Source organism: Gopherus evgoodei, chromosome 2, assembly GCF_007399415.2.
Source record: "Gopherus evgoodei ecotype Sinaloan lineage chromosome 2, rGopEvg1_v1.p, whole genome shotgun sequence".
NCBI lineage: Eukaryota > Metazoa > Chordata > Testudines > Testudinidae > Gopherus > Gopherus evgoodei.
In genome coordinates this window covers 244,072,448-244,098,684 of record NC_044323.1, presented here as the reverse complement: position 1 = coordinate 244,098,684, position 26,237 = coordinate 244,072,448, and the positions used below count along the sequence as shown (strand labels likewise).

General features: G+C 43.1%; 1 protein-coding gene across 2 annotated transcripts; it reads left to right on the top strand.

Annotated features, from left to right (window-relative positions):
* The first annotated feature begins 72 nt into the window (after window positions 1–72).
* HEY1 (hes related family bHLH transcription factor with YRPW motif 1) lies at window positions 73–25,454 on the top strand. Of its 2 annotated transcripts, XM_030553323.1 has the most exons (6): window positions 73–552; window positions 20,885–21,131; window positions 22,185–22,260; window positions 22,366–22,449; window positions 22,638–22,719; window positions 23,613–25,454. In XM_030553323.1, the coding sequence occupies exons 3-6, from the start codon at window positions 22,210–22,212 to the stop codon at window positions 24,194–24,196; spliced, it is 801 nt and encodes a 266-aa protein (XP_030409183.1). In that variant the 5' UTR covers window positions 73–552; window positions 20,885–21,131; window positions 22,185–22,209; the 3' UTR covers window positions 24,197–25,454. The 2 variants fall into 2 exon arrangements, with proteins under 2 accessions (XP_030409183.1, XP_030409182.1); XM_030553322.1 differs by lacking the exons at window positions 73–552; window positions 20,885–21,131 and adding an exon at window positions 21,712–21,887.
* Window positions 25,455–26,237: the final 783 nt, after the last annotated feature.

Below are 26,237 nucleotides of genomic sequence, written 5' to 3'. Positions count from 1 at the left end.
TCTAAACCGGACACACCAAGTGGGTGTAACAAACAATAGGAGAGTGTTTTCCATCAGACAGCCAGGAGTCCTGTAATACAGCTTTATGGGATTCTAGTTGCCCTGACCTGGGGCAGATACCTTTTATTTTGCTGAGTGAGTAAAATATCATTTGTGTTTTCATCATCATCCTGCTTGTAGGGCACACAGGTAGATTTTCTGCTGCGGCTGTTATGGTTTTTATTACAACTTGATCAGGCTGCTGTGATATACATGCGGGTTCAGCTAGTCTGAGACTGAATCCTTTAAAAATCACCCTCTCATACTATCACCCTCCCCTTTCCTATTTGCAAGAAAACCCTTGTATGAAACACATTGATTCATTCACCCTTAGCATGACTTAACTTTTTTTGTCTGAATTCTTGCGGGCCTTCAATGCAAATTGCTCATGTCACAGTTCACAGCTGAATGGGAGCAACTTCCACTGAAAAGTACTCGATTTTAAATCCGGCTAAAGTGCTCAAGAAACACACAGCTCATAGCCAAACAGGACAAAATAGCACTTACAGGAAAGTATGACTAACCTAATTTCCACATTTACTTAGCAAACAGAACACTTCAATACATATAGCACTTCAGAGGTCACAGGGATGGGATAGCAGGGGGGAGGGGTCAGTTAATTTATGGGTGAGTGGTGCAAATCAGACATGAATTCAGCTCTTTGATGTGAGCAATGTTATTAGCACTGATTCTCTGTGTGTGTGTGTGTGTGTGTGTGTGTTCGTGTGAGAGAGAGAGAGAGATTATCTGCCATGTATTATAATGTTGCAAAGTAAGCCGCTTGTTTCCTTCGCAAGCAGAATAAGATACTCCTGAAATGGAGCCGTGTGTTTTGAGTTTAGTCAGTACGGCATGCAGAAGCTTGTGCGCTCTGTCCATCAGAGCTGGCAGGCTGATGACATCAGGAAGCTATGAGTGTCCCGCAGCTGCTTGGTCTGCTCCAGATCATATATCTGCGTTAGAAAACCAGGCCTGGGGGTAGGGAGTTGAGGGGGAGGGGTGCAGGAGGAGGTTACACATGAAGCGACTTATCGAAATGGCAATCTTCTACAAATACAAGCTACATTAAACTGTTTGGCCTGTCTTGGTCTTGCAAGTCCTTCTATAAACAGAAAAGCTGCAAATGTTGGGTGGGTTTTTTGCAGCTAAATACACTCTTGTCTGCATTCTGCATTACTAGCCACCTGTTCACTGTACTAGAATGCTGTCCATTGCTTCATTAGGCCAAACAACACGAAGAGATGCCACGTGTGTTGGCCGTCTCTCTTGTCACAAACATGTATGTCTACTGAACAAGAAAGTAGCAACAGGCTGTCCTGTTACTAACCGCAGATGCAGATCACAGAGGAGGCAGTAAGAGCTGGGTGATAAATTCAATTTATCAGGCACCTTTGACTGCCACACCTGCATGCTGCCCACTAATCCAGCTCTGCTGGGACTATTTCTGACATTCCAAACCTCTGAGCAACTTCAAACAACTGTTGCCTCTTAAAAAAAAAAAAAAAAAAAAACCTGAGAGAGAAATATTTAATTCTTTGCCCCCCAAGGCAAAGTTTTCCTTCTGAAATGACATAGACCTAAGGTACAGGATATGCAATATTCCTTCCTGCACTAGTGACAACTTAAATGCCCAGTATCTTGTGACACAAAGAGGGGCTTTGTCACACTGGAAACTAGAGATTTCCCCTTTCCATTGGGACTTTCAGCATTTATTTCTACATTCTGGAAGGATCTGAGCCAGTGGACCTTAAAATCATTACATTACTATGTACAGAAAACCTTCTTTAGATCACTTGGAGCAGTTTCTAAAATGTATTAGTTATAACTTTTCTCTCCCTCTGTGAGATCTATATGACAGGATTCTGGCTGTAAGGTCTATGGATCTCATCAGTCAACAGGAATCTTTCTTCAATGGGCTTAGATCAGGCTTGATCCTCAAATTCTTATTCACATGAATAGTTCAGCCTCAAGTAAGCAGTCCCACTGAAATCAACACAAATTGATTGTAGTACGAATGAAGTTTAGCAGGAATTGGTGCAAGAGGATGGTTGTATAGGTGGATGGGTATGGAAAATATGAACAAATAAAATGCCTTAAATGCTCAAATATTTCCAAAGTAGTTTTCTGTAAAATATATGGTATATACATTATATATGAAGGCATCGGGTGGTATCTTTTTTCTAATTACCTTAATTTGTTATGCCTACAAAGTTAATTAGAGGCTTCCCCATCAGGGCTGCCTGGGGGGTGGAGGGGCAAGTGGGGCAATTTGCCCCAGGCCCCGGGCCCCACAGGGGCCCCCACGAGAATATAGTATTCTACAGTATTGCAACTTTTTTTTATGGAAGGGGCCCTTGAAATTGCTTTGCTCCAGGTCCCGTGAATCCTCTGGGCAGCCCTGTTCCCCTTTCGTGAGTCATGCCACTTCCTCTACCTCATACCGAGTGCATCAAGTGCATATATAATCTCTCCCTCTCTCTGATATATATTATATATTGTGTAATGTCTGTGCTCATGTATAATGTTTCTTGTAAACTTGCTTCTATAGTTTTAAAAACTCTTTAAAAAGTGATTTACAGGGAAAATTTTAAACCTTTTGAAATTTGCAGCAAGGAAACCTGATGAGAAAACAAAAATAAATGGAACTTTTTCAAACTTCCATAAAGGCAGAGTCAGGCAGGCTCTTTTTTAATTGGAATGTCTTCGTGGATACCTAAAAGAAACAGGGGCAACCTTGTTAATTAGAATATCTGAAACCAAATAAAATGGGAGAATGGCCCATTTCATGCACAGCCGTGCCATAGCATTTTGGCTAGTGGTTGAAGCCTAGGAAGTATGGCGGAGTAGCGAAGGTATAGGACTGGCAGGAGATTTTTTGGGAAGGAGTTTTAGTCCTGGCTCTCCCTCAGACTTCCTGTGTGATTGTGACTGTGGGCAAGGCCTAGCAGTACAAACACTTGTTCGTGAATATAATGACAAATACTGTGGTTAGTCCCAATGACTGCAGTGGGACTATGCCCAGTAATGTTTGCGAAATCAGGCCTTTAATCTCTCAGTGTTTAACCAGAGCCTTCTGTGTCCAAGCCAGGGAGTAAGGTGGCACAAGGCTATCCCCATCACAGCGGGTGGGCGAGGCAATGGGACAGCAGCCACACCAGGGCCAGTACCCCCTGTCCTGCTCGGCTAGACAGAGAGTGAGCAGAGCATTGGCTCTCCCTCCCTCCCCCAAGACACGCTGGCCAGTGGAGCTGAGCTGGCGTGAAGAGGGATGCACACTGAGTCAGCTAAAGGGCAGGTGCAGCTTAATTCCCCCTGAACAAGGGGTAAGCAGGGACCAAAATCAAGTCCCTAGTCTGCTCCTGCTGGCAGCACAACAGCATGTTTCCTCTTACTCCGAGCTCATGGTAACTCCACGTTCGTTAGTTTTTCCATCTGTACAATGGAGAGAATACCTGCCACAGAGGTGTCATGAGGCTGACTTCGTTGGAGTTTGTAAAGTTCTTGTGCTCCTCAGATGGACAGGAGCTATAGAAACACAACGTATCATTATTTAATCAAAGGGGCTTCGCTTTCCTGCTCTCCCTGGTTATAATTACTCTGTTCATTGTTTCTGTTTGATTGACATGATCATCAAGGAAGGCCTGAGAGAGAGGGATAAGTTTTAGCTACTGTATTAAAAACCCTGGCCTTACTATTTATACTCTTCGCACTTTAAAGGTGACCTCACTGGTCCCTCCCCCCAGTTCAGAAGGCTTCCATAACAAACAAAGCTCTGACTGCAGAGCAGATCTGCAGTGTGGATTATCTGCTTGTTTGAAGTGAAATTTAGCTGGTCTTAATCAGAAGTCTAACCGCATCAGGTTCACATTAGCCTGTACAGAGGTAGTAGTTTCACACAATGACATGGTAGCAATTAAGCCAGTTGCTACTAGTTCTTACCCTAGGGTACTACTTTGTTTTGTTCCTTACAGATTAGTAGAACTGCCCTAGTTTCCACATAGTTTTCCTTCCTGTAGACCCTGGTTATTTCATGATGAACCCTCGGGGACCGCTTATTAGACCACACAAATTGTAATTATTTCCCAAACAGGCAGGACAAGTTCTGAATCTGCAGCATTGTCAGTAAGAAGAAGATTATGAATCTGAAACAGGGAAGGGATTTCGCTAAAACCAAAAGAGGCTAAAAACTCCACAACCACAGGAAATAAAATAATTTGAGACATCCGGAATATGAGATAAGAACTCATTCCAAGAAACAGTATCATTCTTTATTGGAGGTTGGGTGAAAGGAGGTTCCTTTGGGGTCTCCCTTCATGTCTTCTTTTACATTCCCCAGCAACTGCAAAATCACAGATGCCCCCTATACTCCAACTGCAAGGGCACCCAATTATATCATAGCTGTCACTTGATGCAGTTCTGTTTTGCAGTGTGGACAGGGCCTACACACTGTAGGCAGGGCTTTAAGACTTGTGATAAAGCCTTGACGTGTGGGAAAGGATTGGATCTACCCTACTTTAGAAAATAATACCAAATTGTATAAAATGAAGAAGTTACAAAAGTTATGTAAATTACAGCTGATCATGGCTACCATCAATTATCCAAGCTGAAACCAAGGTTAGTGGCACTACAAAAGCAAACTTTATTGATAGGAGGAACTACTTTTGACTGAGTTTTCTGCACGTGACATTTTTCCAGCTTCAGGCACAACTGTATTTATGTGCCAACTATCTTTTCTTAAACCTATGCATTCTAGACACTGTAATGAAAAGGCTGCTGTCCATTACTTTCTAGAGTTCCCTCCTACAATATTCCAAGGCAGTCATGCAGTAGGGGATCTTATTCCAAACCCATTAAGTTTCTTTTGGTATTTGCGTGAGCAGCAGTAAATTATTTTAATGGGAGTTGAGTGACTAAATCCCTGTCCACTTTGAAAATGGAGAGGGACAGGTCATTCTAGCAAAGTTCCATAGCAAAATTTTCCACCAAGTTAAACCGCATAATGCAGAAAACTGTGACTCTCAAGTATAAAATAAAAGTTTACCCTTTGGATCAAAGTCCTTGTGTGGCAGTATCATGACATATTGATGTTACCTTGTCACATCATGACAACTCCTCATGTCACTCTGCAGACACCACCACGGTGGAATATAATATCGTTAAGTCATGACAGAGCTTCAAAACGTGGTGCCTTTGCATTGGTCCCCAAAATATTTTGAGTCACTTTCATGGGAATGGACAAAAGCCCAGATCACCAAAGGTATTTAGGTGCCTGCCTCTCATTGATTTCATTGGGAATTAGGCACGTAAATACCTTTGAGGATCTGGGCCAAAGCATCAAGCTCAGGACTTCCCCTTGATGATTTCGACTGATGGCAACCCTAGCTCAGGCCTCAAGTTCTTTGAAAGCTATGCCAAAGACCTTCACTAACCATAGGCTAAATGATTCCAGTTAAGGGCTCTGGACCTAAAAACCACACCTGATCAATGTGCAGTGAGCTGTGGAAAAGTTGAAAGAGTGGAAGGAGGTGGAAAGGACTCTATTATCCTTCCCTGCTCTGGGTCCCTAAATTCAGGATGGGAAGAACCACAAATAACAATACGTGACGTGAAGACATCTGTGTTTCCAGTAAGGACAAGTTGACTAGTTCAGAGAACTTGCCACCACCAGCTGTGAAGCACGTAGTGCTTTTTCAAAGTTAACAATATTAGGTGGAGAATGTGCTGATAAATATAAAATGCCAGATGCTCAAGCCTAGTTAGGATGCTGGCACAAAGGGGCCATAATACAGATGCAAATTGCCAGCAGAGAATTCCCCTGTTTTAGGGAACTCTCTGGTGTAGGAAACTCCCTGCTGGTGCATCTGGGCCTCCATTGAGTCTGGCACCTCTGCTACTCGTCCTTTCCCAGCGTAGAGGGCATGCTGGGAACTGGGAGGAGGGTGGAACTCCATTCAGCTATCAAAATCCTGCACTGGGATAGGGTCCATTAAGGACTCTTCATCAATGGCTTAACCTGCAGCTGCCTCACAGCAGATGTAAGCTGTGGCAGGACCAAGGCTGGCCTTCAGATCTGATTGCTGCCCCCGCACCCATCCTATGTAGAGTTGCCATTTATGGTTGGACATATTCCTGGAGGCTTCATCACATAACATAATCTTTATTTAAAGATTAATGTTTAATTCCTGGAGATTCCAGGACAATCTTGGAGGATTGGCACCCCGGCCCTTTGGTGAGCAGAGCTCTGGCACAGGCAAGAATCTGCTTTACTAGCCACAGTGATGTTGAACACTTCCTTTCCCTTTTGCCTTCTGCAGGATCCTGCAGGCTACATGTCTATTTCTTTTTGTAATTAACAGGGGTGGTTATTGTATGGTTGTCTTCTTAATTATAGTAGCCTGATTATGAAAGTATTGTGCATTGCTCCAAAGAGGAGAGAGTGTGTGTGTGTGTTGGGGTTTTTTTATAAATAACATTGTGATTATGATTTTAATGCCCTCTTCCAGAGGTCTCCAACTAGGGTGACCAGAAGTCCCAATTTTATAGGAACAGTCCCAATATTCAGGGCTTTTTCTTATATAGGCACCTATTACATCCCATCCCTGTCCTGATTTTTCATGCTGGCTATCTGGTCACCCTATCCCAACAGAATGAAAAACAAGTAAGTAGATAGCAGTTTATAACTGTGCCTACTCCAGTTAGCTCCTTGAAATCCACATAGGCAACTCTTTTTCCTCCTGGGTCAAATTCAGACATTGGATTTTTTTGGCAGAGGAACAAATGACAAAAAAGGAACCAATCAAATAGAAAATAACTCTCTAAATTCCCATAACAAAGGAGGAACAATGTGTTTTGCAGAATTTACTCAGGTATTAAGACAATGTCCTCTAACCTGCTGATCATTAAAAGGAAGGAGGCACTGTAATGGTTAGGAACAGGAATTGTTGTTACAGCCATTCAAACCATTCCTGATGGCTGATATTTAGAGGTTTCTGCTATTTGCCTTCCCAAAGGTTAATGACTGAAGTCTGCAAAAGTAGTTAACCTGAGGGCAGGCTGAAATATGCCAACTATATTGTTCCTTTTAGAGATTTCTGTCTCCTGATTGGTCCAGAATGAAACCTTCTTCTGTACTTAAGGGTTTTTTTTAAAGGTGCTCAGAAATACTCTATTTTAAATTATATACACATATATATTTCCCTTTAGAAAAGACTTTCTTTATAAAAGGTAATAATGATAAAGATATCAAATTCTGGTTTTGGTGAGCCACGAGAGTAATATTCCTCCAAGGGAAATATTGATGTTGGCTTTGCAAGAGTCAATATTTGCCTCTTGGGTAAATAAATCTTGCTGTCAACCAAACCGCCCTAGCTAATATCTGCTTACTGTAATACAGAAGGTCCAAAATATTGATCAGGCACTAGACTTCACTTGCTAATATGTGAATGTTTCACTCAAAATAGTTTCAAATTAAAGATATGATTTGCATCCCTGCATTTGAAAATGACAAATCAAAAATCCTAACAATTTCCACAAAACTCCCACCTTACACCTAAAACACCATAACCCCCCAAACTTTTGCTTCCTATAGTGTGAAAGTCTCCTTACTCTCAGAAACAATCTGCAAGTCTCTCTGATTAACTCACTAATCTGTGTGTGACGGGTTGCCCACAGGTTCCCAGGCTATAGATAGACTGGTTCTGGTCCTATGCTCCCACCAGCATTCACACAGAGAGGGACACACCCAGCTGCAGTTATATGCAGGCTGACCACCTACTGCATGAACCAACAATAGAGAGGCTACAGCTAAGATATCACTAGATTCTCAGTCTAAGACCCCAGAACTGTACTACGCTTCCCTGGCCAAAACCCCAACCAGTATGACCAGTATGAATATTACCCCTTCATCCCTCCCTCAATGTGAAGAGGAATATGCAACAAGCCTGTGTTAAACCAGGCTGAGATTTTCCCCCAAACTCTTCACTTAAAGACACACTGTTTTAGCTTAAAACAAGTTTATTAGCTACAACAAGATAGATTTTAAGTGATTATAAGTGATAGCAAACAGATCAAAGCAGATTACCTAGTAAATAAACAAACCGCAAACTAAGCCTAAAATACTAGAAAGGTTGGCTATGAATTATCAATGTCTCACCCTGACTGATGAGACAAGCAGGCTTACAGGTTCTCAAAGCACAAGCTTCACTTGCTTTGCAGCTTAGGCTCCCCACCCCCATTCAAAGTCCTTTTCTTTTGGAGCTTCTCTCAGATATTGAGTTGTGGGGGAGTGAAGAACCACAGATGAGGTCACTCCCTGCCCTATATAGGTTTTCCATAGAGTGGGAACCCTTTGTTTCAAACTTGGTTCCCAGACCAGTTTGTGGAAAAATACAGGTACCCAAACTGGTGATCAGTGTCATGTGATCTGGTCACGTGCCCTGGCAGAGTCATAGCAGCCGTTACTTACAGGCTGTCTAAAGCATTCTCAGGAAGGTTCATCAGGTGGGGATAAGCTTCTCCTAAGGCCTATTGTTTCCCCTGATGACCCATTACCTTGAATAGGCCCTTCCCAACTAGTTGTCTAGACTGGAAACATTTTGCCTAGTGGGTGTTACCTGGATATAACCACATCTGAAATACAGATACATAGTCAATATGCATAACTTCAGATCCAAAAAGGATACATGCATACAAATAGGATAGTCATATTCAGCAAATCATAACTTTTCCAATGACATCTTACATGACCCACCTTGTACAAAATGCATCATAATTATGTCATAATCATATCATAATAATATTACTATGACAAATATGGAGTGCAGTGTCACACTGTGTATATACTTAGGCCTGTCTATACTACAGGATTAGGTCGATGTAAACTGCCTGGCATCTATCTAGCTGTTGAAGTGTCTTCACTTGAATTTGTCTCCTGCTGATGTACGAGCCTCTGTATGCCGATTTAGTAACACTCCCCCCACAAGTGGTGTAGAGTCACGGTAACTATAATTAGGCCAACGCAGTGTTGGTGTCAACACTGTGTTGCTTATGTTGACTGTTACTGACTTTCAGGAGTCATCTCACAATGCCTCATGGTGACAATACAATCGATAACAAGTGGTCCTGGTGCACTTGCCAACACAAAGCCAAGTGTGCGCACACACAAGCAATTTAATAACTGCAGTGGCTGTATGCTGACTTAAGTTAGGTTGACATAATTTTGTAGTATAGACATAGCCTTGGGGGCTCATCACTGTAGTGTCTGAGCGCCTTCCAAGATTTTAGGAGCAGAAATAATAACAATTTCTCACTCTCTTTCCATTATCCTTCTCAGTCTATGTGGGAAATAGCTCAATTTGTTTATGGGGAATTTTTGTTTATGGACATTTGTGTGTGAGTGGATGTACTGCATTATGTATACGTGAATACGTGAATAAACAACTTATTGAGGGAAAGGCAAAATGAATAAATTAGCTTTGCATTTAATTCTCAAATTAGTTGGGTCTGTTGTTATTCTGATGTGCTGTGGGAATCAGAGTCATCATCACAGTCTAGGTCCAGCTCCTGTGAAAGTACTGGTTTCTGCACTCACCAGCCTCCCCCTGTTGGTTGACAGTTGCACTGTTCTATTAGAACACAGTTATGGGAAATCATAGTCATGGAGGGACTGGAGTTCTCTCAGGTAGCTCATGGAGGGCTTTGAAAGAGGCCATGACCTGGACTCTGTATTCATTAAGGAACCAATGCAAAGAGCAGAGCAACAAAATGATGTGTTCACAGAGACCCATGTTACTAAGCAGATGGCTTCAGCTTTTTGTCCAAGCTGGAGCTTTTTCAAGGCATGTGGCTTCATTCTGAGATATAAATAATGAGCTGCAATAATCAACAGCTATAAATTCATACCATTAGAGAAGGTCTTGATTAAATCTTGTGATTGTTATGGGCTTGGTAGCACAGTGAGTTGGTTTCCTAGCTTTATTTTCCTCTTCTGGTCTAGTTTACTTGTGCAAATATGTTGGTGGTCTTAATGGACATTGGAATACATCACAACCGCTGTTCCCTCTGGTACAACCTGGCCTGATAAGCACTGTCTTTGAGCAGCCAATGGCTGGAATGGTGTGGGGATCACAAATCATGACTGGTGCCACTGGAAAACCAGCAGGGCAGATTATAGACTATTATTATTACTATTATTAAATTATAACTTTTGTATGTGGCTTTTTTTTTAGACATAGAGAAAACAGGTTTTCATTTCAATAACATTTCTAGCCCTTTGTATGGAAGAGAAAAACCTTCCACTGAACTGTTGCCCTGTAAGGGGAGCTTTGTTGCAAACTACTCTAGGAGTATTTTACCAATCAAGGCTGCCAAAGAAACAAACACTTAGCTGAGTCAAGGATCATTTAACAGTATTATTGATGTTGAACCCTCCTGTGCCAACACCCTCTGTATTTTTTCAGGATGACTTCTCCTTTTGTCCACCTGTTCCCCAAGGAGGACTTTCTGCTGCAGATCATAGGTTGGAAATAAAGTGACATTTTTCTTGCCCTTTCCCTATTTGGTACTTTTCCACATTAGCAACGTGTTCACCCTGCCTGTAAGCCAGAAGTTATCAAACTGTGGCCTGTGGACTGGTGGAGGTCTGCAGAGAGCTGGCTGGTCACATGGTGTTTGATTTTCTTCATTTCTAGCACCTAATTCCATTAAAAGGTAGCTTAAATGCATATTTACTTAGTATTACTTTCCTATGTATGCAATTGTCATTGCTACAGAAATGCAATGTGTTTTCAAATGGGAGGAGAGGTGGTCTATGGGATCAAGAATGGGAAGAATATACGAAATAATATGAGTTTGGGAACCCCTCCTGTAGAGGGTTTTAACAGTTCTTATGGCCGGAACTCTGGGCTTCTTGGCCAGACTACATCTCCTAATATGCCATGTGATTCCCCATGTGATCCCCTTTCTAACTGAGCTACATGGTGCACCAGGGGAGAGGTAGTCTGGCCAACAAGCCTGCCCACAGGAGAGAAGAGGGGCATGAAACAACACAGCTATAACTTCCATGAGTTTATGCAATTCCCATGAGTCAATGTGGCACCATAACAGATGCAGTTTAATGTTGAGCGGACTCAAAATGAAAAGTTTCACCATTTCCAAATGGAAATATTTTGGATCTTTTGTTCCATAAAATTTTTTAATATTTCAACTTTTTGTCCCAATTCAGGACAAAAAAAAAAGTTGAAATATTGGAATTTCCCATAGGATACAGATTCTGATTTTCACCTAGCTCTAATCCCTCAAATAATGGGAGAGATCCGTATAGTCATTACTCCAGTTTTCCACTGACTTTCACTATGACTGATATGCATTACAAGAATGGCATAGGTAACCATATGCAGTGCCTACCGGCTCTGTGCCTGAATCTAACAGTCCTATGGTTTCATTGGTTTTAAATGTTTAATGCAGGAGGAGGGGAATGGAACAACTTGCTTCTCCAAATAAATTACCTGCTGCAAGTAGCGTGAACCCTTTACCATGTTAAAAAGTTTACAGGACAGTTTTGGTGTAAATGTATGAGATGTTAATACTGAACCTAAATAACTCCAGGACTTCTACATCAGCAGCACAGTCACAGAACACTCCAGAACACTCATGGTTATGACAGCATGCTGTGTAGTCTGTAGAACTGTTTATTGCTATGGAACCAAGGCTCCAATCAAATAAATTTAATTTAATCTTAACACTCAGGACACTGCCATCACCTGGGATTAATTCTTGCTAGACTTTGGCCAAAAACATTCTACAATCTTTACTTCTCAGCCAAGGACTCTCAACCTGCGGGTCATGAGCACCTGGCCTTTCCCATATTGCTAAATGGGAAGGGGGTCCTGGCTATATGGAAAGGGACACAGGATGGAACAGCTTAAAAACTAGTCCTGTGCCATTTCAGGGCTGGTGAACTGCCTGCCCTAAATGGTGAAATAATTGATGGAAACTACAAGCAAACTATGGACTATGTTCTTCTCTCTGTCTTTGCACCAAACTGATGTCAAGAAGTGTACTTGCTGAATGAAGGTAAAAGATGGCCCTATATCTTCTCCCGTATTTGAGTAGATACTCAATCTTCCGTATGATAGGCTTGGGGCCTGCCCAGCTCAGAAAATGCCTCTCTCCCCATGTGATTCCGACAAAGCTGTGATCAAGAGAGGCACTCAAGCTATTCTGCCCTCAGTTTAAGTGAGAGGGAACCTCTGATAAGTTGTTTTCCAGATGAGGTCATCAATGCTGGAATTCACTTCCCTCTTGGTTTGCCAGAACTCAGACCTTTATCTTTCAGAGCACACTGCAAAGCCCATCTTTTGTCCTGGACGGTGGAAGTAGGGTTGCCACCCATCTGGGTTTTGCGGGTCAAAAAGAGGACCTTGCAACTCTAAATGGCACCCCAACCAAAAGTCTGGTTACTGAGGTGTCGGGGGAAGCTCCAGGTCATTAACCTGCCTCCTATCTCCAGGCAGGCTCCTTGAGACAATCTAGTGAGTGACAGGGGAGGGGGCAGAGGAGCGTGCAACAGGCGTGGGGACTGGAGAAAGAGGTGGAGCAGGGGCAGGACCTTGGGAGGAAGAGGCTGAGCAGAGGTAGTGCCTTGGGGGTCCGACCACCAGCAATTAGAAAGGTGGAAATGCTAATTGGAAGTGAGATAACAAAAGCGGTCATTATAAACCTATTCCTTTGGGCACAGACTGTTACATGCTGCCTGGGCACAGCCTCAGGTGCTATAAACTGGCAGAGTGCTACTGAGGGCCCTGGAGCTACACTGCTGGTGTCAGTCTGGGAATCAATTCCCTGTCATGGCAGAGGCCTAAGGCATTGGGGGCACTTTAGTATCTTGTTCTCTGCTTGTGGCACACAACAGCTTGGTTTCCTGAGGACTAAAATGCTGTAGTTTCACTGACATAATTGGGCTCAGCTTAAGAGTGTTTGGTGAAATGTAATGGCAGGAAGTCAAGACTATATGATCTGTTGGTCACTTCAGGCCTTAAACTCTATGAAACTATTAAATCAGCGGAGCTGTTCTGAGGTCAGTGGAGCTATGTCAGTTTACACTCGCTGAGGCTCTGGCCCCATGTTTTGGACCATCTGTGATATAGCATCTAATGACTATGATTTGACTCCATGCATCTGAAGAAGTGGATTTTTTACCCACGAAAGCTTATGCCCAAATAAATCTGTTAGTCACCAGACTCCTTGTTGTTTTTGTGGATACAGACTAACACAGCTACCCCTCTGACATATGATTTGTTGATCGTCTAATGTATTTTTTAAGTTTCCTAACGCACCTACTTCTGTGGACGAGGGCTTCAATTCGAAATCCAAGAAAATAAGTAAATAATAAACCTCTATTAAAAACATACGCCTAGACCCAACGAGGTCGTGTGAATAGGACTGGCTGGCCAGTGCTAGGAGGAATAAGAGAATGCCCTGACTCACATAATTTCCTTCTCTTTTCTGATTGCATGCTGGGGCACGAGCTTGCTTTCTCCTAGCTAAGAAAACAGAGTTATTTTCCTATGAACAGACTAAAAAACCCTCATGTCCTTTTAAAAATATTTAAAAAATATTTTAAAAAATGTTAACCTATTTGGCCCACCAAAAGAGAATATTTTGCAAATTGTTTGCTAAACTAATCTCAGTATTTTTGAATATGTTGTTTTATTTTATCTAGCAATAAAGTCTATGCTGCTTCTGTGCACTAGTGTTTGCTTGACAATCAACACTTCTCTCTTTCCTGGGAGGGCAAAGGGGGGAGGGGGAGAAAGGAAGGGCTGAAAGTACAGCAAAGAATTGTTCAGATTGCCTAGATCCCTCCAGGAAGTGATCTTTCTGCTTTTACTCCAGACACACGCCTCCCAGCTAGCCAGCAGCTCTAACTAATTAGCACACGTGATGTGAATAGGAAACAAAGCCCCAAACAATAGTAGCGTGGGAACGCAGAGTAAACTGCAAGTACATCGCCCCCCCTCCCCAAATTAAATAAATATATAAAAGCTGGCGACAATAAAACCAATAGCATGGGAAGCAACACAAACCGCACTGGGCAGAGGTGAAGATCAGTGTTTGCTGGCCGAGGAACAGCAGCTATTATTTTCATTCCATACTTCAAGTATATTGAGGCTGCTTCTTTCCCTTTTGTTCAGGGTTGGGGCACAACAGAAAAATGTGTTTGGGGAATTTCAGCACTTGCCAGGTCATGGGGGAGGTCAGGCCACTTTTGTTGGGAGAGAGGCTGAAGAAGAAAGAGGGCAATCAAATATCCTCCTGGAGACAGCTTACAAGCACATGTCCCATGCTGTCAGGATGATAGGCTCCAGTGTGACACTTGCAGCTTGTTGTCTTGGTGCCAAGCTGAATACATTTGGTATATGTTAAATATGTGAGAAGTGGCCACCACTTCCCCAGCAGATCACAGCTTTTAGACTTATTATAAGGGAGCTATTGTGTGGGATTAGACACATTTGCTGTGGTTAAGCACTCCTAGTTTGTGCTTTTTCCCCTGCTTCCTTTACAGCAATATTATTAATCATGACTATCTAGGTATTTATGCAGAGCCCATCACTGTGGCATCTGAGCACTTAGAATGTAATAGATCAATAGTCACATAATAATGACTTTGGTTTTGTAACAAGTAAACACACAGGGACTGATTCTTGTTTTAGCTACACCACTGTAAATCAGGAGTCAGGCCTTGTCTACATTGAGGAAACTGACTGGCATAGCTAGTCCAGAATTAACCCTGCATATGGACACTCTTTTGGAATACAAGGAAATTCATTCTAGAATAATTACTCTGCTTCCAAAGCAGAGTACTTATTCAGGAATTAATTACTTTTATTTCAGACCACAGTGTCCACATGAGGAGTTATTCCAGAATAACGATGCTGGTCGATTTCCTCATATAGACAAGCCCTAATTTCACTGAAGTCAAAGTTACACTGATTTAAAAATGGTATAAGAAAGGTTGGAATCAGGCCTTTTGGAAGGCCACATGCCTTAAATCTCAACATGCATAATTTTCAGTGTGCTGACTTCATTTTTGTGGTACCTTTAAAATAAAACTGCTTTTACACCCTCAGATTTGGACAAAAGAATTCAGTGCTACCAATCTCAACACAGCTGCTTATATATACATCCTTAGATCATTCTAACAAACAAAAAAGCTCCTTAAAAACACGGCAGTCAGCAGGGATGAGGATCTGTCCCAGTTTTGGCAAAATCTGGCTGACATTTTGATTGCATTGTTTGTGTTTATCATACTGTTGTCCCATCTTAAAGATATAAGGGAAGGGCAAGAGATATTTGTTGATCGTAGGATTTGATTTTTGATGTTCTCACTGCAGAAGATGGTTGAGTGGTCTAGGTTCTGACTCTGAAATATTCAGACTCTGTGGAAACATTCATTCAAAGAGTCAAATCCAGCCATTAATTTTTCAAAAGTAGACAGAAATACTTTGCCAGTTCTCTAAGATAAAATCTTAACCAAGGTCCTGGCTGCTGTGTAAATTCCCATGGCAAGAGAAGGGATTAGCTCTGGTTTCATAGGCTGAGATTTCCCTCAGTGCAGTGTGCTGTACAGCGGTGGTTTTCCTGGCTCCTGCCATCCACCTCAGAGGTGGCTGTACTTCCGTGGGACTGAATGTATGTAGTTAATTAAATATTTAAAGTTCTTTCAGCATGAAGGATGATGCTACATAAATGTGTTAATTTAAGGACAAACCTAAATACAAGTTAGCCCACATGTGCGTGCATCTTACACCTGATCTGCAAAATGCCTAGTTCTTCCTGTACAGGACCTCTCTGTGCAACAGTGATGAGAGATTAGTATCTTCAAAACGGTAATAAAATATTACTATGATTTGCTTTGTCCCAAACTTTGTTTTCCAACAGCTAGAGTGTATGCTCGAGTTTCACTTTTTTTCTTACCAAATGAATTTTTGTTGTAGGGAAGTTGCTCATAAAACCAGATATACTGTTTCTGTTTATACATTTGAACGAAGGTTGCCAAAAAGGCAGGTTTTCCCTATTAAATATCATAAATTTAAACAGTGGTTTGCATTAATGGCAGTAGGTGTGGGAGCTGCTTTCCATCCTAACCACTTAGTCAGAAATGACTAATACTTATTTTTGTCAACGCTGCATCTTAATAGCAAAGAAAACTCAAAAAAGATTTTACACTGTAAACTCTTTGGAGCAGGCACTGTCGTCTTACATGCCTGTACACCACCTAACAAAATTTGGGCACTACTATTACGAGTAATCATGCCGAAGAGCACTGTAAAGATGATTAGATAGAACTTTCCTCGTTGAAGGAATCTTACGGGGCCTAACTTGAGGTCACAAAAACAAGAAGGTTCGTGGTGAATAATTCTGCTCTGTCCCCCTGTGTCAAAGTATTGCAGGACTCTGAAAAAGATGTCTCATCAAATAGACTTTTCAGGAAACAGACATCAAAGAAAAACTGCATAAATCTGGGAGAAATTATATAGCGAGCACAGATAGACTGTATCATGTTACATAGCAATCTGCCATACAATCAGCCTTGGACAATAATGTCAAACGAACAAAGGGATTAAAAAATATCTCTGAACATAGTGAAGCTGTATCTGGGCAGATTGTACCTACCCTCTGACACATACCTCAGGGCGTTGTCTCCTTACATAGTTTGGCAACACTTCATTGACCTATCTTGCCAATAAAGTATTATTGAACTGAACTGAAATCATTATGTGATCTTGAAATATCAAGGTATATTTACATACAAATAAATGATTAAAAAGTGTGTTACAGTTGCAAATCAAACACTGAAAAGTTAGGAAATTCCAGAATTAAGGTTGCAAATGCAACTTTAGTTCAGATCCCTGGCGCATATATATGTGTTATGATACAGTCTTGAGTCACATGATCACATAGTGTTTTTCTACAAAACCTCCACCTCATTCAGTGTGGATGTTTGTCTGGGGATGAATCAGAATTGTGTAATAAAAGAGGCTGTTGTCTGTAGGCCCCCTGCCTCATTAGTGGCAGAAGTGGGAATTTGTGTGGTGGATATGGAAGGGAATTGCAGGAAGTGGAAGGATGGTCTGGTGGTTGAAGGTGTGAGTATGTGTAATTACGTAGCACAAACACCATGCTAAACTGTGCAGGTGCTATAATCATTTAAGGCAGAGTTTTTATGAAAGTAGTTATAGTACATCTGTACCCTTTTGCACCTCTTCCTCCTTCCTACCATTTAAAAATAGCCATATAAACAAAGATATTTCTCATTGTGATCTGTTCACATTCACAGTAAGCATATCTCTGAAAACTTGTGTAACGTTGAAATCAAAGTTTAAAAAAAGAAGAAAAAAAATGCAGAAAAATCTCAGTCACATCATCCTTTTAAAAACAGTTGAGACATTAGTGGCTAATCCATAAACCCCTTCATTAATCACACTGGTGTACAAGTATTGAAATGACATGGGACAATCTATTTGAGTAAGAATCTCATCTGTCTTAAGAACATACAGCTCTCATTCCCATTGTATCTGAAAACGTATTTATCCTCAACACTCCCAGGAAGGAGCAAAGTATTCATCCTAGTTTTACAGATGCATAGCACTGATGCAGTCCTATTTGAAACAGGATTATGTTAACAGGCACTAGGCACTTTTAGTTCTTACCAGCAGGCTCTACACAGGGTGGTTAGAGAGCTACACAAATCACAGCCCTGTAGGCTGGACTCTGTAGTGTCATGTAGATAAGCCCTTCATCACACATGAAGTTTGTCAGAGCAGAGAATTTCACCTTGGTCTTCCAGCTTTAAAGGCTAGTGGCTTAAATCAGAGAACCAGCTTTCCTCTGCAGCCTAGCTGCTCACCAATATGAGTTCACAGTCTAGCCCAGATATGTTTTTGCAAATGAGTTGAAGGATTGGAGCATAGTATAAGACAAATCCAAAGACTCTACGAATTTTTTGAAATCCTCTAGAAAAAAATAGTCTGGACTGCTGTCATAAGATGCCGATAACACTGTTCTTGCCTAACCATGTTAAACACCCTTACCAACACAAGATTTAAAATCCATTTAGTGGCACAGGCTTTATTTCACAGGATTTGTGCTTACAATGAGGACTTTAATGTGAAAGTTTATCCCAATCCTTGGCCAATTTGGAGATAATGTTGAATTTAAAAATGTCTTGGTGAATTGGACATTACTAAATGCATTTTAATTTAGCACTTATACCTTAGTCTAGTATCAAGTGTTCCAACCAATACATGGCCTGGCCCTAGACAGAAGGTAAATGACAGACCTTGGGGTCCATCAAAATTAGCACATCCAAACTGAAATGCTAGATCCAAACTCTTGAACTTGGGGCAAGTGTTGGTCACTGCTCAAGCTCATCTCTGTTAAAAATGACAAATTCACAGCACCGCTTAAAGTGCATGATAAATTCTGCCAACTCCTTTTTTAATGCTTCTATTGATTTTCAACCAGTTACCTTGATTCCAGGAAAGCATATTTTAAACAGTGAGACTTGTACTGAAAATGAGCATATTCAGGAATGAAATATGTAAAGAAACATGCAAGATTCAGCGCAGTAAACTCTGGAAAAACTGGTGCTGTGGTTCAGTAAGTTCTTGGTGGGAGGGTTAAGGTTTTCAGCTCGCTGCAGCATGAGTGCCAGAGCCACTAGTTGAATTGGGAAAAGTAACCATAGCAACAGTGAATTTCCGGGACTCGGTATGACAGGTTGATGGGATTACTCTTCAAAGCACTTGCTCCCTTGGGAGAGAAGACTTAAAGGGTGGGGTTTGAAGTTAATTTAGTGCACACACTAGAACAAGGGTCAGCAGTGGCAGGTCTCTGCTGAAGGGAAGCCTACAGCAGCAATAAACAACTCCCTTTCAGTGTTTTGACTAGTATCGAAATAGCCTAAGGAAGCATAAAACAGAGAAGAATGGTGGAAAAGTACACACAAAATCACACAAACTCACTCAGAATGATAATTATGATCAAGAATTCTTAGACATGTCAGGCCAGAACTTTGGGCTTGCCATGGCAGCTTTGCAAGCACTCCTGCTTTACTGCCTCTAGTGTAATGGGTGATTCCAGAGAGAAAGGTGGGGGTGGCTGGACCCCTTCTGTGCTCCAGTAGTCCCTGGCGCTCAGAACTGCCCCTTGGGGACAAGGGCAAATGTTAGACCAAACCTGAGAACCAGTGTGACGGCAGCATCAGAGAGAGGGACATAAAAGTGCATTTGGAAAGCTATTTTGCTCTGTGTTTCTCCTGATCCTGTGCTCAGTTGGAGTGGATGATCTTTCTAGACCAACACAGCTTTTAACATTTCTTATCTTATGATAGCAGCTGATAGTAATCTGCAATTACTCAGACACAGGCCCACCTACGTGCTGTCTATTTCTGTACATCATTTTTGGGAAATCAGTAACTGGAAAAAACCTCTCTAGAAGTTGTCTGGCCTCCTTAGTCAATGAGAGGAAGTACACATGAAGAGTAAGACTGTATGCTGAAAATCCTTATGGAAATCTCTGTAAGTGAAATAGATTACTTAACATAAATTCATTTCTAACACTCCTTTAGAAAGTGCAAAGGACACCTTCTTTGTTATGAAATAATCACCTGCAAATCTGTCTGAAAATCCTCATTCCCTAGCACAAGGCAGACGTGTAACCCTTGAGCCAAAACAGAGTGTATTATGTGCCTTATATTGCATTTGCACTATTAAAGCTCACATGGCCAAACACATTTCTCTCTTTGTTTAAAGCCCAATCTGCTTCTAAGCTCGTAAAAGCCAAATGCATGGCCAGAGAATGTTTATGATTTACAAATGCTTGAAAATAGATTTAACGGAAAAGCTGACCCAAACTTAACTCTAGCTTTACAAAAGGGGCAGATTAATTTAAAAACACATTTCTTGGGAATAGATGGTTCCTATCTTATTCCAAAGGCTGGTTGCAGGCAACTGCAGGATCTTTCTATCGGCTAAACTATAACTGTTGGCTGTGCCATCACTGGCTTTTATCTCTTCGGCTCCATTTCCTTTCACTCTGCCAGAAGCCCCTTACAAAAATGTTATTGTTGCATTTACCAATAATATGGGCAACTCACTGAAATGTACACTGTGAAGCTGTGTGAATAGCTAAGTTAAAACAAATGGGATGCTTAAAGCAACTAGGTTAGTAGATGGAGCAGATGAGCAGCCCTGGGAAAAGCTAGGTTTCCTGGTCCTGCCTTACTGTGTGGCAGTGGGTATCCCTTAAGTTTTTTTTGTGACTAAGTTCCCCATCTGTGAACTCAAAACTACCCACCTAGTAAAGAACCCTTATTTGAAAGGCCTTGTGTAAATTAAGTATTATCTGTATTACTGTTGCATTTAGGAGCCCCACTCACGGACCAAGACCCCCATTGTGATTGGCCCATCAATGATTATTAGCCAGGATGGGCAGGGATGGTATCCCTAGCCTCTTTGTCAGAAGCTAGGAATGAGCAACAGCGGATGGCCACCTGTTCTGTTCATTTCCTCTGGGGCACCTGGCACTGGCCAGGGTCAGAAGACAGGATACTGGGCTAGATGGACCTTTGGTCTGACTCAGTATGGCTGTGCTTATGTGTTGTACAAACAGAGCACATGGCTGATCTCTGCACCCAGGAGCTTACAGTCAAAGGCAAGAGAGAATAGAGGGCTACGGAGAGATAAACAGGACGACACAAGGAACCAGCAAGCCAGTACCCTTTAGCCTCAGAGGCTGTGGCCTTGGTACCCCAGCAGCCAGTCATCAACGTTTTTGTTTGCAGGCACCAGGCCAAGGGCACTTCGGAGGCGAGACTGGAGGGAGGCTAATGAGGTGCCCCTGCAGGTGTTTACCGACGGGCCCCCAATTGAGGGCCAGCGTGGGAGCACGCGTGGAGGCGCTTGATTGCCACTGCACCACAGCTAGCAATGGAGGCTGGCCTGGTGGGCTGATGGCAGGGCTAGGGGGCAGTTCCGTAGCGAGCCAGAGCCCACCGCCGTGACGGGCCCACGACACGAAGGGAGCTCACGGTATGAAACGCCCTCCCGGAGCGGCTGCGCCGGCGAGAACCGAGACGCGGGCGGAGGCTGCCCCGCGGGGGTTGGCAGGACCAGCCGGGCTCCCCGCGCGGTGGGCGGCTCAGCCCGAGCGCAGCCGCCGCGGGGCCTGTCTGTGCCACGCCCGGCGGCCGGGGGAGGCTCACACGCGGCGGCCGCCGCTGCCGCACGCACCGCCCAGCGCCGCAGCCGGCCCCGATTGGCCGCCAGCCGGGCACCGAGCAACTTTCCCACGGCCGCTAGGCCACGCGTGCGGCTCCGCCAGCGCCCGACTGGCTTCCGGCCCAGCCAATGGCGCAGCGACGGGGGCGGGCTCCGAACGCGGCCATGTGTCGCTCCGAGCAGCCCCACCCCAAGCAGCGCCGGGGCAGGGGGAGGAGGCGTGTCGCTGGCCGGCCTCCCCGCCGGCGGCTATTGGCTGCGACCGGCGGCGCGTCCGCCAATCAGGACAGCGGGGCCAGCGAGTGGCTAGAATGTGATGTCTGTGGCCGGCGGCGCCTGGCGTCCCCCCTCCCGGGGGTAAGAGGCGAGGCGTGGGAACGGGATGGGGGAGACGGAGCTGAGCGGCAGCGGGGCGCGCACTGAGCCAGCCAGCCCGGGCTCGGTCCTGCAGCCTCCCCTGCCCGGCAGCGGCAGCATGAAGCGGGCGCACCCCGAGTACAGCTCCTCGGACAGCGAGGAGCTGGACGAGCCCGTCGAGGTGGAGAAGGAGAGCGCGGACGAGAATGGGTGAGGAGCGGAGCGGAGCGGGGGCGCTGTGCCCCAGGGGGCGTGGGGCGCGGGGGCCAGGGGAGGTGCCTGTTTGCAGCGATCCTCGGGGGAGCAGCACCCGGGCCGTGCTCCGTGTCCGCCGCGGGCAGGTAGGTTCCCTGCCCTGGCGGCTCGCACCTTTGCCCCCCGGAGTCCGCGCGCGGCACCGCCTCAGCGCACGCGTTGTTATTATGGGAGCGACCGGGTTGATCCTTCCTTACAGCCCCGTTTCTCTCGCTCCCGGCGTCTGCGCTAACTGTTTGTGGTTCATTTCAGAAACTTGAGTTCAGCTCCAGGTTCAATGTCTCCATCCACCACCTCCCAGATCCTGGCCAGGAAAAGGCGCAGAGGGGTGAGTCCCTTTGCGCGAACTACCGATACCCTCCCAGGGTCGAGCTGCTTTGCCCCAGCCTGCCTTTTGCAATAAACGCTGAAAACCTGTCTGTTTTACTCATAGATCATCGAGAAACGTCGCCGGGATCGAATCAATAACAGTTTGTCGGAGCTGAGGAGACTGGTGCCAAGTGCTTTTGAAAAGCAGGTAATTCACATTGGGCTCCGAGTGTAATTAGCATAGGCATAGCACAAGGACTGCAGACTGGAAGTGGTGTAGCATTTTACCCCTTTATAGTTCATTTTGCACTATTTCTGCCAAACTCTTTTAGATCTTCTAAAAATTGACCTATTGTACCCCTTCTCCTCTCCTGCTCTCTCTCTCTCTTTTTCAAGGGATCAGCTAAACTGGAAAAAGCTGAAATTCTGCAGATGACTGTGGATCACCTGAAAATGTTGCATACAGCAGGAGGCAAAGGTAATCTTTTATCTGAGAACAGATTCAATAGTTCTGAATAAACTGTGATTACAGCAACAAAGTTGTAGTAAGACCAAGCAGCATCCTGAGCTGTAACTGAATGTCCCACAGATTTGTCATCTGACATGCTGCATGCAGTGGGAGGAGAAATCAAATGGAAGTATGTATATACACTACTGGGTAATTCAGTATTTCCTCTTACATGGAACATTGTGTCGTCTATTTACTGTTCTATGTTAAGTGCAGATTACGCTGTTGTAGACTATAGATAGATGCTTTGTTGGGAAAATGATTTGTTATCCAAGTTTCTGTAATTTTATGGCAGCAGTGTGAAGTGAAGTAACTTTCAGCTACTGAAGAGAAACAGGAGCTTCCCTCCCCCACCGCCCACCTAAAAGTTGTCTATTTGGGATCTTTTTGGCTGTTTAATGTTATAGGTTGAAACGGGTAGTGGAGGAGCTGACACAAATGACAATGTATAAATTGATGTTTGAGAACCGACAGCTAGTCTGTGAAAGTGGCCTATGATAAGTTACATGTGTGTGACTAATGAATTTCACTGTTCAGTGGCTTCATGTCCATTGATGTAGCTAGCATTGAAAAATACATCTCTTCTCTTCGTGTGTTCTTTGCTGGTAGTGTGCAGTTTCAGGTTACACATGCCAATCTGCAACTGGTCCTGGGACTTGCAGCATGACAACACCGATACTATAAAAGAAAAACGTGTTAGACCATAGAAGAGTTTTTGGAAGCCATTCTGTTGTTGGGGAAAACTGCAACTATATAACTGTCACATTCAAATGAAATGTGCTTGCAGGGAGTGTGGAGGATGCAGTGTAGCCAATGACTAAAAATGGTATTTTAAGACTCCACTCTTTGTTCCTTTTTCTTAGGCTATTTTGATGCCCACGCTCTTGCTATGGACTATCGGAGTTTAGGATTTCGAGAGTGCCTGGCTGAAGTAGTCCGGTACCTTAGTATTATTGAGGGTCTGGACACTTCTGATCCTCTTCGAGTTCGGCTGGTGTCTCACCTCAATAATTATGCCTCTCAACGGGAAGCAGCAAGTAGTGCCCACACGGGCATTGGACATATTCCTTGGGGCAGTGCCTTTGGACATCATCCTCACATCACTCACCCGTTGTTATTGCCTCAGAATGGGCACAGTAATACCAGTACCACAACGTCTTCCACAGAACCACATCACCAGAGCAGAATTGCTGCTCCACATGCTGAAACTTCTTCACTGAGACTGCCCCCTAATGGCAGCATTGGACCAGTGCTCCCTGTGGTCACCTCTACTTCCAAACTATCTCCTCCTCTGCTGTCCTCCATGGCATCTTTGTCTGCGTTCCCCTTTTCATTTGGTTCATTCCATTTGCTGTCGCCTAATGTACTCAGTCCATCTGCACCAGCACAGTCGGCAAACCTTGGCAAGCCCTATAGACCGTGGGGGACTGAGATTGGAGCCTTTTAAGAACTAATGGTTTAGCGCAGGGTGAGGGAAGCTTAAAAACTCAGCTGAGCTGGTTTTATTGCCAACTTCAATTTTAAGTTCTTAAGTAAGTGAGGCAAAGGTACAGTTCAAGCTTAACAAAGTTTGTCTAAAAGCTGAAATGTTTTGAGTTTTTTACATTTTTGTATTAGCAGATTAAAAAAAAAAGAAAATGAGTTGTTGAAGTTTGTCCAAAAATAAAATCACACTAGTAGATGTTAACACTTGTGATAGGTTTATGCTGAGTGTTTAACTCATTTTGTAAACAGTTTGTCTCAAATGATTCCATTTTGCCTGAGAACATTGGACTTTTTTGAACATTTAGTGTATTTTTGTCTATTTACTGTTAGTGACGGCTTATTTTTAGTTTTAATTTTTCAGAACTGCTATTCTCAGCATTAACATAACTTGTGTTTTTGTTAATATTTTGACATTAAGATGTTCTATAAGGAAATATTCTTTTGTATACTATATTCTGAGTTTTATATTTCTGAACAAAGCGTTGACAAATCAGATTGACCAGGTTTATGCCAGAAAAGGAATTCTGTGTCACAGGGGCTGGATGGGTTTGGTGATCTTATCCTAGTGGACATTTATCACAACTCAGAACCACTGCATTATTTCTTTTGGCATAAGGAGGGGCAGTTTTTTTGCTCAAGAGCAAACTACTGCTAGAATAGCAAAAGTGTTACTGATCAAATGTGAATTGTTTTGGTGTTGATTTGGTGGGGCCATGGGGGAGGGAGACCAACACCTTACACCACTTTACTGGCCAGAGCCAATAGTAAACATTCTTTCAATTGTGTGGGCTCAGAACCTGATCTTGGTTACAATGGAGTATCCTAAATTTATACTTGGGTAACTGTTTTCATCCCAGGAGCTTCAAAATTTGCACCTAAAGTAAATTGTGGTGGTATTTAAATAGCCAAAGGAATGGTACAGTGGAAACCTGTTTCGGTCATAAGCTTGTTTGGTAACAAATGGTGTTCTCTTAACTGGTCAATTTTCTATTGTATATTACTTTGAGATGCACCCAGAGGTGATTCCACATATTTTACAAGGGCTCTGCGGTATTCCTGTATATATTCTGGTTTGGGTTTCATGAGACTCTCATTTTGAACAGGTTTATTCTGTCAAGAGGTATTCTTTAGTGGGCTCCAATGAATTGGGTTTGGTCGCTTTTGTATTTGTGGCTAAATAAAGGAGAAACAACAAACTATTTCGAATGACATTTTTGTCTGATGTGTCAATGGGGAATTCTGTAGCCACGGGTACCCTCTGAGAGGTTGCAGAACTACTACTTGTTCTTTCTGTGACATATAGTTGCACAGTGATGTTAAGTATGTCTTTAAATGTTACTGTGTACTTTTCTACTACGATTCAGTACACAGAGTAGTGCTATGTCTCATGATAAAGGCACCTGTCAGAATCAGGCTTAAAAAATGAGTATTAAGATTACTTTTTTGCTTTTCCCATGCTTGCCAGTCCAAGGAGGCTAAGGTGAGAGACACCAACATTGGTCTAGAGAAGAAGGTGAAGTTGCACTGCACATGCTGGTAAAAGCCACTGAAATTACTTAAGATTTTTTTTTTTAAGTTAGCATTAGGAACCTGTTAATGCTGCCTCACACATGAGAGTTTTGTTTTGCCCAAACATCTATGTGAGTTCTGCAGATAAAATTCAAATTTATTTTACATCCTATGTTTGTACAGCATTTAGCATGATGGGGCTCTGACACTGATTGGAATCTGTGTGTTACTACAATATTAATAATACGGTGCAGCTGGCTCACACATACTGAACTTAACAATATGATGTCATATGTGTAAAATACTTCCCTAAAGCAGCATGAACAGAGACATGACCTGGGGCACTTGGTTTTCTGTAGCATTCTGGAAGTCAGCACCTGTAGAACTTAAGGATTCCTCCTCCAGGTACCTTAATTCCCCTCTGTGCATTTGATTTTATAGAATAATTCTGTCTTTAAATGGCTTATTTTTTTTTCTGACTTAACTCTGCCAGA